The sequence below is a fragment of the Symphalangus syndactylus genome, chromosome 11 (assembly GCF_028878055.3).
Source record: "Symphalangus syndactylus isolate Jambi chromosome 11, NHGRI_mSymSyn1-v2.1_pri, whole genome shotgun sequence".
Lineage (NCBI taxonomy): Eukaryota > Metazoa > Chordata > Mammalia > Primates > Hylobatidae > Symphalangus > Symphalangus syndactylus.
This window is the reverse complement of record NC_072433.2, coordinates 120,842,117-120,857,663: the sequence shown is the minus strand read 5'-3', so window position 1 is coordinate 120,857,663 and position 15,547 is coordinate 120,842,117. Positions and strand designations below refer to the sequence as shown.

The window sequence follows — 15,547 nt, the reverse complement described above, 5'->3', positions numbered from 1 at the left end:
CCCTCCCACCAGTCCCTGCTCCAAGTGGGGCTGTTTGGTACACCAAGCAAGGCCAGAGTCCTCCCAGGCACATTATAAATAGAAAGAAAAAAAAAAGAAATGATTTGACATTGCCAACCACGTAACTCTTCTTCAGTTTTACTTAGTATCTCAGTTCTGCCACTTGGTAGTCATGTGGATGTGGAAACTTCACTACCTATCTTATGGGGGCTTTTTGAAGATTGTGATAATGTATGTAAATCATCTGGTATCCAGAGGGTGTTTAATAAATGCTAACTATAAATTACTTAAAAGAAAAACACGACTGGGCATGGTGGCTCACACCTGTAACCCCAGCACTTTGTGAGGCTGAGGCGGGTGGGTCACCTGAGGTCAGGAGTTCGAGATCACTGTGGCCAACATGGTGAAACCCTGTCTCTACTAAAAATACAAAAATTAGCTGGGCATGGTGGCATGCGCCTATAGTCCCAGCTACTCAGGAGGCTGAGGCAGGAGAATTGCTGGAACCCGGGAGGCGGAGGTTGCAGTGAGCTGAGATTGTGCCATTGCACTCCAGCCCAGGCTGACAACAGCGAGACTCCATCTCAAAAAAAACAAACAAACAAAAAACACAGTTGGCTTCAACGATACTTGCCTTTTGGTTTTCTTCTCTTTAGCTATTTCTTCTCGGTTGCATTTGTGGCTTTGTGGTTGTGAAACAGAAATACATCACTTCTGTAAAATCCTATTTCTGTTCATATGTTTAGGCAGAGGTTCACCATTCTCTGGCCCAAGCAGGGCTGTTTGGTAGTCCAAGCAAGGCCAGAGACCTCCCAGGGACTTTTGTTTGTGCTCTCAGAAAAGATGTTCTTCCTTCCACTAGAGTTGCTAAGCAACTCCAAAGATGGGGCCATCTTTGCCATCACATGGAGAGAACACAGAGAAAAACAAAACCAAGAGATGGAGTTTTGATGTTATTGTTTGATCCCTGGTTCTAGCTACACCTCAAGCCAGTGAACCATCCCTCTGAGAGGTGAGATAATAAACTGCCTTTTTAATGCTAAGGCCAGTTTGAATTGGGAGCATGTCATTGCAAATAAAATTCCTTAGTAACACAGAGCTTGCTTTCCCTTTACCTTGCTCGCTCTGAGGTCAGTTTCTAACTGCTTTTAGTGTGAAACTTTCAGCAAAGAGAAACAGATTTTATTAGCTCAAGTTTGGTAAAGACCCAACAAGATGTTTGTGACAAATTAAGAATGTTTCCTCTGATCCCAACTGAGAAGGTGACATCAGTAGAGAGCTTGGATGAGCTGCTTACATAATTTGGTAAAGATAAAGTTATAGGTCTTTGTTTCTTCCCCAATGGAAAGTGTGAGTCATTTTAATTACATGTTCTTAGACTGGTGGGACATACCTGGTTTCTTTATTCTTGTCTGTGTAGTGCTCTAGCCACCAACACAGTATGTCTGCAGAAGATTTAAGAAAGTAACTAAGCATTTCCTCTCAAATGTATTTGTGTCCTAGCAAGCCTACACATCTCTACTAATGTGTGAGAAATGAAACTCATGCGCATAGATAAATCTAATCTTGATTTTTAGGAAGAAGGGAGTAGAAAGCAGTACCTTAAAGAATGCAGGAATATTAAAATGATGCACAGAAGTGATATGGAAAGATCACTAAAATATAATGTTAAATGAAAAAAAGCAGTGTATGTAGAAGTATATGTTTTCTTTGTATAAGAAAAAGAAGAAGCTGGGTGTAGTAGTGGGCGCCTGTAATCCCAGCACTTTGGGAGGCTGAGGTGGGTGGATCACCTGAGGTCAGGAGTTTGAGACCAGCCTGGCCAACATGGTAAGACCTCATCTCTACTGAAAATACAAAATTAGCTGGGCGTGGTGGCACATGCCTCTAATCCCAGCTATTCAGGAGGCAAGGCGGGAGAATCACTCGAACCCGGGAGGCAGAGGTTGCAGTGAGCTGAGATTGCACCATTGCACTCCAGCCTGGGTGACAAGAGCAAAACTCCGGTCTCAAAAAGAAAAAAAAAAAAAAAAAAGAAAGAAAATAAGGATATGTGTTCATATTTAATTATCCTTTTTACTATGCCATTATGCTATCCTTTAAATTATCCTATTTACTTTTAAAATATTGAAAAGAAACAAGAAGCCAGTAAAAGTAATTTCCCATAAAGGGCAGAGGTGGTTAGGAAGCTGGCGGGAGCAAGCCTTCTCAGTGTATACCTTTTTGTATTGTCCCGATATTTCAAACGTGTGAACATATTAGTTATTCAAAACAATGTCTCTCCTCATGACCCTAGCCATGGCTTCCAGTCCCAGGATGTGCGGCCATGACCTCCACAAGCCCTCTTCCTGGCCTGGCAGATATAGGAGGCACTTCTCTGACCCATCCAAATGCAGGTGAATAAAGGACATGGCCACAGTACAATGCCTTTATAAGAGAATTTTTATTGTTAATTATTTACCTTAATAGTTTCAGAAAGAGGAACAAATTAGCTCAGTCCAACATGATTGGCAGTTGGCATATTCTAGTGAAGCAAGTGTTCTGACTGCTAAGGATTTAATTTGGATAATTTTAATACTTAGCCATCTAACACTTCAAGCATAACCCAGAATAAATGCATCACCTTCCCTTTCACTTTAATACCGCACCTACCTCACTTCGATATAGAAATATCATTCAGTATGATTTCCAGAAGGACAAGTTTCCTGGAGAATACAGCCATGAGGACAATGCACAAAAAGAAAAACTCAAAATAAAACTCTGTATGATAATTTACTAGTCTAAGGAAACAAAACCTTCCAATATATTAAGAAATAAATCCAGTTACAAATGCACTAATAGGTATATGTGAAGAGGTTCTGGTATAATAACTGAAAATGGCTGGCTATTTACAAGATACACAAGCAGTTACGGTGCACCTAGCCCAGCAATGGCCCTCAGAAGCCAAAAGTGTTCTCTCCGCTGTAGGCCACATACAAGAATCCATCTTCATCTTTTTCCTTCTCATAAAGCTGTCCCATAGTTAGGCTTGAAAGAGAAAAACAAAAATGTCATTGAAAATTGGAGTCCAGGTTTCAGGAGAAAAATGATGGCCTAAGGATAGGAATTTAGTAAAAGACTTCAGGTGTCAGTACCTGCTGTGTGCTTATAATCCTGTTTTAAAGCAAGAGAAAGGAGCCATAAAAAGATTAAAATAAATGAAGTCTGCAGAAGGCAAAGCCATTTGACATCCTCCCAAGTAGATCCTTTAAAGCAGCCAGCTCCTTCAGGGGGCTTTGGCTTGCTAACACATGGATAGCCTCTTAAATGCCAAGGACAAGAGAAGAAACTAAGCAAAATGAAGAACCTGAAAGGCTCGCCTCTGTGTGGGTAAAGGACCCTAGCAAAGAAGAGTAGTTTGGGTTCATTCTCATGGAATCTCCCCAGCTAAACTCCTGTGCCCCCAGAGACCTATATCAACATCATCAAAGAAAAGTTATTTTCCTCACACTTAATGCAAAAAGCTCTAAATGTATCTGCAATCCAAAGAAGCCTGCCCAACCTCCCAAAGAACCCTCCAAAAATAGATACTCTTCAAACTAAACGTGTGTGGGTAGGAAAGCTGGCTTTCCCTAAGCGGTAAAACAGACTGCGCAATGGAGACCTAATCTAGTTCTGTGCCATGAAACTGAGTTGGACCAGCTCCAGAGTAAGACTAGTAACACCTGGATCCCTATGCAAGCTCTGCCCCGTGACTGTACTCTCTGAGATGAGAGGAAGTGCAAATGTGTTAAGACCATGAGTGAAGGGATCAACCAGAAACAGTGGTAATATGCTCAGTCTGAGACATCTGAGGTCATTAGCCCAGATAGGTCAGTCACAATAGATCCTTAAAAGGGGAACTCATAAACCAAGGGCCAGTGGGGAAGATAAGGAGGAGTCCAAGGCCTCAACCTGAGAAAACAATGACTGCCGCACTCGCTGCTTTGCTCCTCAAGGGCTGAGTGGAACCTCCATGTAAACATGGACAAATACCACATTTATGAAGGGGGAGGTTTTGAGTTTTTTTCCTATTCTTCCTGCTCCATTTGCAAGCTTAGCTCGGATGGCTGTGTGGGTAGATGAGAATTATTAAGTAACAATGTGGGGGAGGGCTGATTTTGAATATGAAACAGCCTGTCATCAGCATCTTGTACAATAAAAACGGTGCTCCCTGTGAGGATCTTAGCCTGGAATTTGTAAAATAAGGACTCCCTGGAACAGAACTGTTCAATAGAAATTTCTGCTATGACTGAAATGTCCTGTATCACTGCTACAACACAGTAGCCACTAGCTACATTCAGCACTTGAAAGTGTGGCTCATGTGAATTGGGATGTGCAGTGTAAAACATAAACAAGGTTTCAGACTTAGTACGAAAATGCAGCAAAATAGCTCAATTTTGATTACATGTTGAAATGATAAAATTATGGATATATTGGGTCAAATAAAATATATTAAGTGGATCACCTGAGGTCAGGAGTTCGACACCAGCCTGACCAACATAGTGAAACCCTGTCTCTACTAAAAATACAAAAGTAGGCCGGGCGCAGTGGCTCACACCTGTAATCCCAGCACTTTGGGAGGCTGAGGTGGGCGGATCACGAGGTCAGGAGATCGAGACCATCCCGGCTAACACGGTGAAACCCTGTCTCTACTAAAAATACAAAAAATTAGCTGGGCATGGTGGCGGGCACCTGTGGTTCCAGCTATTCAGGAGGCTGAGGCAGGAGAATGGTGTGAACCCGGGAGGTGGAGCTTGCAGTGAGCCGAGATCACGCCACTGCACTCCAGCCTGGGCGACAGAGCGAGACTCCGTCAAAAAAAGTATCCGGGCATGGTAGCGCATGCCTGTCATCCCAGCTACTCGGGAGGCCGAGGCCGGAGAATCGCTTTAACCTGGGAGGTGGAGGTTACAGTGAGCCAAGATCGTGCCATTGTACTGCAGCCTGGGCAACAAGAGCAAAACTCTGTCTCAAAAAAAAAAATTAATTTCAACTGTTTTTATTTTTTTAATGTGGCTACTAGAAAATTCTTAAATTACATATGTGGCTTGCATCCATTTCTACTGACAGCACTGCCCCAGAACAAGACTTAGGGGGCAGTGGTTAGAGGGAAGAACAACACCTGCAGCTGTGGGTCTCAGCCTTGGCTGCACATCAGAATCTTACTGGAGAGCTTTAAAAACATCTCTGTGCCCAAGCCCTACCCCAGACCAATGAAATCATCACTATGTTTTGTTTTGTTTTGTTTTGTTAAGACAGAGTCTTCCTCTGTCGCTTGGGCTGGAGTACAGTAGCAGGATCTCGGTTCACTGCAACCTCCACCTTCCGGTTCAAACAAGTCTCATGTCTTAGCCTCCCAAGTAGCTGGGATTACAGGCGCATGCCGCCACGCCCGGCTGATTTTTTTTTGTTTTAGTTCTTGTTTTTAGTAGAGGTGGGATTTCACTATGTTGGCCAGGCTGGTCTTGAACTCCTGACCTCAGGTGATCCACCCGCCTCCGCCTCCCAAAGTGCTGGATTACAGGCATGAGCCACTGCGTCCGGCCTCATCAGTATATTTTTAAATGCCAAAAATGATTCCATATGCAGCCAGGTTGCGAAGGGAAATGCCTGACCTTTTGTTGGGGGTGGGGGGGGGGCGGAGGGCGGGAGAAGGCAGGGTCATCTTTAAAAGCTATGTGATTAGGAAGTACAGTGACAAGCTAGGAAGTGAAATGACAAGCCAAAAACTAGCAGAAGGGCTTGAACATGTAGCTGAGTCTCCCAAGATTTTTACCCTGGTGGTTGAGAATGCCCAGAGAGTAAACCCCATTTTTCTCTGAAACTCCCCTACAACTATGGCTACTGCCACAACTCTTTACCCCATTTGTCCAAGTGTCCAGGGTGATCTTGATGACAGCTGTCATAACATCTCCCCACTGCCATTACCAGATGGGTTTAGATGCAGTAGCAGACATTGTGTGCAATTCAGAGTCGCCCCATAGTGCCTCTGTCAAGTTTGGTTCCAAACAGACTAAGTTCTGCTCTTTTCCTAGCAAGTTAGAAGCCCTAGTACGGTGATTCTAAATCCTGCTGCTACATTAAACATTTGAGGAGCTTCATAAACACCAGCAGCCCACCCCCAGGCCTGTGTATGCTATCCATGGTGAACAGTGACCACTGGACCGCTACTGTTGAAGGCAGGTCGTGAGACTCTGAGCCCTGACTCTGCAGGATAGGAGGCCCATAATCATGTGGCTTTCATTCCTTTCTGGCTTTAGATTCCATTGTCTTTTAAGTAAAACTTGGGTTCATCAATTTGTTTAAGCAGTGCCCTAGTAGCTACAGAAGCTGATAGTAAAAATCCTAACTATAATGGCAACACATATGTGCCAAGCACTGCTCATACATTACATGTATTAACTTTTTTTTTTTTTTTTTTTGAGACGGAGTCTCGCTCTTTCACCCAGGCTGGAGTGCAGTGGCGCGATCTCGGCTCACTGCAGGCTCCGCCCCCCGGGGTTCACACCATTCTCCTGCCTCAGCCTCCCGCGTAGCTGGGACTACAGGCGCCTGCCACCTCGCCCGGCTAATTTTTTGTATTTTTAGTAGAGACAGGGTTTCACCGTGTTAGCCAGGATGGTCTCGATCTCCTGACCTCGTGATCCGCCCGCCTCGGCCTCCCAAAGTGCTGGGATTACAGGCGTGAGCCACCGCGCCCGGCCACATGTATTAACTCTTTATCCTCAAAACAATCTTATTAGGTAGATATTACCATAATCCATAGTTCATAGATAAGAAAACTGAGGCACAGAGATTCTAAATCACTCCAGGTCACAAAACTAGGAGACCACCAAGCTTTGCTGCCTCCAAGTGACTAGACAGCTAGATCTGCTCTGATGACCTAACATTAGAGTCCTTGTACCTTCTGCAGAGATCTTCCTTAGAACAGTGCTTCTCATACAAATGTTGGTACCAATCATCGGAACATCAAGCCTCCAGGTAAGGCAACTACTGCCAGTCTCTGCGTCACATGCTGAGTAGCAAGGTCTTAGAGCTCTCTCCTTCAGATCTTGTAATTTGACAGCTAGATGCCTTAGTGCGTAAGAACTTAAGAATCCAACATTTCTCCTTTTCTGACACACAAACTCTTGTGGAAACTTAGTTGGCAGTAGCACTGTGTCCTTACAGTCAGGATACCCCTTGGGCAAGGAACTTGGTAACTGAAGATGCTCAATGCTGAACATGCACCTAATTTTGAGGCTTCACTGGGTGCCATGAAGCAAGACTGATTTGAAAACAGCACTTACGGGATCGGACTGCATACAGGCAGAGTCAGAATAACTTGGCCTGCAGCCAAAATGAGCTGGGCCACAAACAGACTTAAAAAAAATTAACTCATTTTTTTAAAGTCCCATTAAAAGGATATTCAAATGGAAGGGCAGGGAGACAAAATGTGACCATTGCTAGCAGAGAGTCTATTAGCAGAAGGCTGGTGTGTCAGTTTGGGACACATTCCATAAACCTCTGAGAAGATAAACTTCCCCCTCAGAATTTGGAGGCCTGAGCTATACACAGCACTGAGCAGGCCACTGCTAGGATGCCTGAGGATCCTGAAGCACAGAGGCAGCTCTAATGCATCTATCCAGCTAAGCTGCACAGGCTTGCTGGATGCCCTGACAACTCGCAAGCAGCACTGCAGCTCCAAGGCTTGCTGCCTAAGTTGCTGGGAGGTGGCTGTAGAAAACATCTGAAGATGGCCTACAGTCCCTAACACGAATGCACACCCCGTGGCATCAAGTACCACAAGCATTCCTCTGAGAAAGATGCTGCTCTGAGTACAGAGGCACTGCCACCTTCCAAGCTCTGAGTCTGGCAAGGAAAGAAATGGGTAAAGCCAGTGGTAGATTCAAGCCATGGAGCTAATCTAAGGTGAAGTGGGACCCTGAAGTAGTAGGTGAAAATGAACTTAAACTGCCCCCTAAGCCCTCTCCCTAACCCCTCCACTGAAGGACATAGATCCAGGTAAAACCACTTCTCCAGTGGAGAAACTGTGCAATAAAAAAAAGGAAAGTTGCAGCAGGACCTACATCCAGGAATGGCCATGTGACTCAAGACAGACATCAGTTTATGCTCTCAACAGCGCTACGCATTGGGAGAGGCTGACCTAGAACTGTGTGGATGCCCAATCCCTAGAGAACCTACGTTCGCCCCAACCAAGGGCAGGTCATGGAGGCTGACTGACTGGGTCTACACTGACTCACAAATTGGCTGGGCTGATGAGCACACCTGGCCACCCATCTGCTTTGGAGCCTATGTGCTTCCACTGGACCTTGGATTATCTCTTCTCTAGCAGGACAGGATGGGTGGTGGGAGGTGGAAGGGCAGTGACCACTACTGTCAATCCTGGACAGGCATTGGCTTCACAGCCAAAGTTAATAAGGCCCTGATGCTCCCCAAGATTCTAAAATAAAAAGATTAACCACTGGTTGTTTTTCCTTTGTTTTGAGACAGAGTTTCACTCATGTCGCCCAGGCTGGAGTGCAGAGGCGCGATCTTGGCTCACCACAACCTCCTCCTCCCAGCTTCAAGCGATTCTCCTACCTCAGCCCCCGAGTAGCTGGAATTACAGGCGATCGCCACCATACACGGCCTAGGACCGAACATATTTATCTGATAAAAAGGAACAACTAGGCCAGAAGCAGTGGCTCATGCCTGTAATCCCAGCACTTTGGGAGGCCAAGGTTGGCGAATCACCTGAGGTCAGGAGTTAGAGACCAGCCTGGCCAACATGGTAAAACCCCATCTCTACTAAAAATACAAAAAAAGTAGCCAGGCGTGGTGGCAGTCGCCTGTAATCCCAGCTACTCGGGAGCAGAGGCACGAGAATCGCTTGAAGCTGGAAGGCGGAGGTTGCAGTGAGCCGAGATCGCGCCACTGCCTGGGCATTCTAGCCTGCGCGACATGATCGAAACTCCGTCTCCAAAAAAAAAAAAGTCCTGTCTTTAAAGAGGTATTTACCCAGAAATGATCAAAGTGCTTTAAGCACATTTCTAAATAAAGGATGAATAAGTGTGGGGTGAGAAGTCATTAATTGGGCCTGAAGGGTCAGGACTTGGATTTCTGGTTACTCTGTCCTAAAATCCTGTGTTGGGTTACTGGTATAATCTGCTTTAGGGTGGATTCTCAGCAGATTGGAAAGGCAAATGGGACTTGGAGAGAAAATGGCCTTGAAGCAGTCTCTGTTGCCCTGAAAATCACTTTTCATTTCCAAAACATCACAACTTCCTTTTACTGAAGATCACTTTAAGATCCAGAAGCAAATAAACACCATATTCTTTTTTTTTTTTTTTTTTTTTTTTTTTGAGACGGAGTCTTTCTCTGTCCCCCAGGCTGGAGTGCAGTGGTGCGATCTCGGCTCACTGCAAGCTCCGCCTCCCGGGTTCACGCCATTCTCCTGCCTCAGCCTCCCAAGTAGCTGGGACTACAGGTGCCCGCCAACACGCCCGGCTAATTTTTTGTATTTTTAGTAGAGATGGGGTTTCACCGTGTTAGCCAGGATGGTCTCAATCTCTTGACCTCATGATCCGCCCGCCTCGGCCTCCCAAAGGGCTGGGATTACAGGCTTGAGCCACCGCGCCCGGCAACACCATATTCTTAAACAGCACAGGTTTCCCAATGTCAATTATAGTATCTGGCCAGGTGTGTTGGGTAACACCCATAATCCCAGCACTCTGGGAGGCCAAGGCAGGAGGATCACCTGTAGCCAGGAGTTTGAGACCAACCTGGTGAGGTGGGAGGACTGCTCAAGCCCAGGAGTTCAAGGCTGCAGTGAGCTATGACTGTGCCACTGCACTCCAGCCAGGGTGACAGAGCAAGACCTTGTCTCAACAACAACAAAAAATAATATCTTAGAGGTATTTTATTTAATGATACACTCCTGTTTCTATTTTAAACAGGGGATTAACAAGACTCTTATCTATGTTCTGAACAAACAGAGATCATTCACTGCCAGGTCTGAGTTCCCCTCTAACGTCATGACTAGGAAACTTGTACACTGATGTTTTTTCTGAAGTTCTGTCTGAACAAAGGCACGGTTCCCCTTCCGTTTTTGGCCTGATTCTTGATGCAGGCACCTAGGCAGAGAATTCAACTTTCCAGTGCTAAATGGGAAAAGGCCATTGTGATTCCCTCTTTTTTAAATGAAACAAGAACTTAGAATTTAGGAAGTAAAACTTAGGGACTTGCCTCTGTCTCAATTTATAGAATCAATATTTAATACTAACTAAATAAAAATCATGACACTTTACATGGTGACCGCCTGTTTTCCACTCCAAGGCAGAAATAACTGAGAACTTACTCCCCTTCAGCCTCAGACATAACTGATCTTCATGCAGACCAGTCAGTCACCGGAGAGAGAGGGCTCCTCCAGGCTTGAATTCGTCCCTTCTCTAATTTCCCCAGCCACTCTCTGAAGCCAGCAAGCACTGCATGAAGGTTAAGGGAGGCTCCATGCTTCCCTAAGGAGGCTGAAAAGACCTGAGCAAGAGGCTGCTAAATTGTCTTGGGGAAGAGATGGTGAAGCTGAATCACAGCCAGCTTTAGGAAGGACCCTGTGGCACTTCTTGTTTATGTTTATGGGTGATTTATATTTGCATAAAGCCCAATGATGTCACACGCCTCTTTTGTTTAGAAACAAATTTATATTTTTAGCGCGGTGTGGTGGCACACACCTGTGGTCCCGTCCCAGTTATTAGGGAGGCTGAGGTGGGAGGATCACTTGAGCCTAGGAGGCAGAGGTTGCAGTGAGCTCAGATTGCACCACTGCACTCCAACCTGGGCAACAGAGTGAGACTCTGTCTCAAAAAATATTGTTTCTGACAATAAAACCCCAAAATGAACAGTTGCATTAAGTGTAGGGTGGTAAGTCATTAACTGGGGCCAAAGAGCTGACAGCCTGGGCAAAAGGGCCCTAGCTGGTGACTCTAAATCCTGAAGGGTCAGGACTTGGATTTCTGGTTATTCGGCCCTAAAATCCTGACTTGAGTTACTAGTGTAATCTGATTTAGGGTTTTCTCAACACACTGGAAAGGCAAATGGGACTTGGAGAGAAAATGGCTTGAAGCAGTTTCTGCTGCCCTGAAAAATCATTTTTCATTTCCAATTCTATTTCTACGTCAAGGATAACGGGGGAGGGGAAGTTTATAAAACCTGTAGCCATTTTAATTGCTAGATTACTGTGGAGCCATCTGAGTAATCTTAAGGTCTCCAGAAGCCTGCTTCATTTCCTTTGAGAAGAACCAGAGAATCAGAATTGAGGAAAATAAACTCAAAGCCATAGGTCCTAGTCACTTACTTTCTCCCACTAAGCCAGCACCTCCGGGAAGTACGAAACACAGGGTCACCAAGGCTCTGCAGAAGTTTCAGATGTTATGAAAGATTACCTCCCCAAACACCTTAAGGAAAGCCCAGGGTAACTACGGATGCCCAAAGCTTCCTCCTCTGGTGAAGACACAGCCCAGAGGCCTGGGAAGGAAGGTTAGAAGAACCCCATGGGTGACAAGATCTCCTCAAGCAACACCACAGCTTCCAGAGCTACAGCTGTGGCAGACCAATGGTGTCCAGTGGGCAGGCCCTGGGGTGTCTCCTCAGGTTGAACACTGGCCTTAGGGAAGGAGCTTCCATTTCTCCCTTGCCTTTCTATCAGACACCAGGAAGTAGAGGTGGAGGACACTGGGAAAGAGGAAATCAGACCAAAAAATAGCCAGAGCTTTCCACCTTTAACAGAAATAAGGTCTGGAATTTGGCACAGGCCTCCTCTGGAGTCTTCAAGGATATTCAACAGGAACCTATTTGGACAACATTGGGCTAGTTCCCAGGGCTTCTGAGAGCCTTCACTTTTAGAAGTATTACTTCTGGGAGTGGTAAATGAAACTTAGATTGGATCATGAAGATAAGATGTGGCCAGGAACTCACACTCAGGGGAGAGGTGGGGGCCAGAATCTGGATCAGGGCCTACAACTACCCACTCAGTAACGGGAAAGGACTGACCAGGAGGTTAGACGGAGCCCATCCATTTTCCTCTTTCCACAGGGGACTAAAGCTGGGCTGTCAAACACACAGAAAAGGGGAATTCTAATGCCTCTGCCTACATTCTGGCCACAAGTTACAGTCCCAAAGATTGTTCCAGGCAGCACAATAGTCTGACAGTCAAAGCAAATGCTACCAAGGGAGGTATAAGTCTGTAAAGAGACTTCAGATTGCTTTACTGTGCCGCAGTCATTTTGTCAGACTTCAGGATCAGACAGCTATAGACTCTTACAATGTCAAAGAGTTGACCAAGTTTGGGAGCAAGCAAACTGGATGATTAACTGAGTGAGCCTCAGCAAGGCCACAGGCTCCCAGTGGAGGAGCATGCCAGGACTGCCTTCAGGGAAGAAAACCTCATTTCAGGCCTCAGTTCTACCTATAGCTTAAGATTAAATAAGTTCTCAACTGTTTTAAAAGATTCTTGGAGATCTTAGGCTGAGTTTCATCATTTTTTAAAAGTCCAGGCCTTGTTCTATTTTCTGAATCCAAAATGCACTCTTACATATTGCAGCCATTATTTTCCTGGAGCCTCTGATGTCAGGGAGCACAAAATCCAGATTTCTAGTCAGGACCCCTAAGAGTTTTCAGACTTTCAAAGTTTTGGAGTTCCGTAAGCAGCCAACCAGATGTCTAATACCAGAGGGCCCATCTAGTAAACACCTCTCACCTGGACTGTGGGACTGTCTTATCCACAAACAGGAAGATCGCCTTTTCAGAAGGAAGCTGGATCCTTTTCCTGATGATCCACATGAACTGAGCCACAGTGATATCAGATGGAACCAAGTACTTCCGTTTGTCAATGTCAACAATCTGAGAGCCTGAGACCTTTTCCACAATCACCTGGGAAAGTAAAGAGAGGTCAGGACTGTGTTTCCTAAAGCGAGGCTCTGGCCTCACATGGCTGAGGAGCTGATGAGCAGAGTGTGGGCAAGGAGGTGGGTGGGAAACTGCACAGCAGGAGAAAATATGTCTTTGGCTTAATAAACCACACGCTCTGGAGGTTAAGAATTGATATAAATGTGTTATAGGGAAACAGTAAGTGCTTTTCTGTGGTCAATTATGTAAGAGAAATGCAGCCCTTACCGCTAAGCTTTTCCACATTTTATCTGGGCAGACCTAAGAATATCTGGGGAGGGTTTCATCCATGGCCCGTTACTCCAGGACCCCAGAATGGATCCACCTTCACGCTACAGGAAAAAATACTGTGTTCCCAAGGAACACAGGAGACAAGAATGGATGGACTAATGGGAATGCCTGGAATTTCAGCCAGCCAAGAACCAAGTTCTTCATTTGGCCTGTTGCTCCTCTCTGAACAAGTTTCAAATCCGTCCCTCCTACTCCTTCCCCCACACAAATTATTCACAAGCAAAGAGCTACAATAACAGGCCTTAATGTCCATTAAAAATTAATAAGGATTACAAAACTATCTCCCCAACCATGGAAGAAATATAACATCATATTTATTATTGACTAAGAAGAAAACATGGCAGAAGGGGTTTTCAGCGGCTTTTCACATTATTTTGGTCAGGCAAGGATGACAGGGTCAAGGTGAGATAACGGAGCTAGAAGTTAGGTAAAGATGGAGACTCAAAGTAAAAGATGAACGTCCTGAGACTCAAGTACCTCTTTCAAGACCAAAGTGACAGTCTCCCTCCACCACCATTCCCAAAAGTGGCAGTGACCTGTTGCCCTGTCCTAGAACATCGTTCCTTACATAATTGGCCAGGGAGCCCCGAGGCTGCAGACGGCTCGCTGGCCTAGATCGGGAGATTCAGCACTGAGGCACCCTGAACAGCACCAGCCCGAGCCCCTCACGCCCCGGCCGTGGGCGGCCTCATCCCGGTCTGGCCCGTCAGCTACTGTAACTGGGACTGGAACCTCAACTTGTCAACTGTTGAATGGCCTGGGGCCTATCACGGGTCCCAGGCGACAGAGGTGACAGCGAGGTGAGGGGGCGGAGAGTCCACTCACCGGAACCCTGTCGGGATATTTCGCTCGAATCTTCGCGGACTCCACGCATCTGTGTTCTGTGGGAGAAACAAACGGGGCTGAAGGCCGCGCCTGCCCACCCGTCGGTTCCCGGCCCTCCTCCTCCTGCGCCCTGCGTAGAACCCAGGCCCTGGTTCCGGCGTCCCCGCGGCCGCGGTCCTGTCCCCTACTAGCTCCCAGCAGGGCCCGCGGAGAGTGACACGGGGTCAGGGGGCCGCTGCCCGAGGCACCATGGCCTGGGCGACTCAAGCCCGGAGCAGGGCATCCGCCCCGCTCCACTCGGCCCAGGGCCGCCCGAGTGGGGGAGGGGGCCCACCAGCCGCCCCGGCCCCCAGCAGCCGGGCCGACGGCCAAGTGCTTACCCAGCGAGTGGTCCTCCTTGAACATCCACTTCATGGCGGCGGCGGGAAGGGGACGGAACCGGCTCGCGGAGCCGCGGAGCTCAGCGCACCGAGCACAACAACAACGACGACGGCAGCGGCAGCGGCAGCGGCAGCGACAGCGACGGCGGCGACTACACGGCAGGCGGGACTTCCGGCTGTCGGAGCCTAGCAACCGGTCGGGGGCGGGGCTTCCGGCGCCATTTGTCAGGACTCCGTGCCAAGGGGCGAGGCCGCACGAAAAGGGGCGGGGCCGCGGAGGGCCCCTTTGGGGGTTCTTAGGCTGCGGAGGCGATGAAGTTGGTTATGGGGACGTCTGTGAGCAATATCTGCAACATTGCTCGCAGGAATGTTCGGGGAACTGGTGACAGGAGTGGGGTCTCGGGAGCGTTGGTGGCAGGAAACGTCTGGCTGATAGTGTAGGGCTCTTACTGAGGGCTGTTTGGGGGTGTGGCTGATAGTTGAGGGCTCTTAGAGCGGTTCATAGGGGAAGTCTGAATGGGGAATTGGTGACAAGAACGGTCTTTAGGGGTAAGAATGACATAAGGAGGTTTCTAGTGCTTGGCGATAACAAGGGAGCTGTTTAGGGCGTTGACAGTTTGGGGAGTATTGCTCGGAGTGGTGACAGGTTGGGGGCTCAGTATGGGAGGGGTGGGTGTTTGAGGACACTGTTGGAAGCGGCACTGAGGACAACCTGGAGGTCCGTATTAGAGACAGCTGTAATAGGTTGTCTTGGACCTAGAAATTGAATTTAAACAAATCCCGTTTTGTTCCTTTATTCGTGAATAAATATTTGAATAAACATTTACGAAAAGGTATCACAAATGCACGTTTGAGGCGGGCTGCGGTGGCTCACGCCTGTAATCCCAACACTTTGGGAGGCCGACGCGGGTGGATCACCTGAGGTCAGGAGTTGAAGACCAGCCTGGCCAACATGGTGAAACCCTGGCTCTACTAAAAATACAAAAATTAGCCAGGCATGGTAGTAGGCGCCTGTAGTCCCAGCTCCTCGGGAGGCTGAGGCAGGAGAATCGTTTGAACCAGGGAGGTGGAGGTTGCAGTGAGCCGAGATCACACCACTGCACTCC

General features: G+C 47.1%; 1 protein-coding gene across 1 annotated transcript; it reads right to left on the bottom strand.

The window, feature by feature from the left end:
• Nucleotides 1–2,424: 2,424 nt before the first annotated feature.
• On the bottom strand, nucleotides 2,425–14,634 carry GABARAPL2 (GABA type A receptor associated protein like 2). The gene is made up of 4 exons (XM_055299608.2): nucleotides 14,442–14,634; nucleotides 14,062–14,117; nucleotides 12,758–12,930; nucleotides 2,425–3,027 (listed from the first exon to the last, which is right to left on the bottom strand). Exons 1-4 carry the CDS (start codon nucleotides 14,473–14,475, stop codon nucleotides 2,937–2,939), a joined length of 354 nt encoding a protein of 117 aa, XP_055155583.1. The 5' UTR covers nucleotides 14,476–14,634; the 3' UTR covers nucleotides 2,425–2,936.
• Between the last annotated feature and the right edge of the window lie 913 nt (nucleotides 14,635–15,547).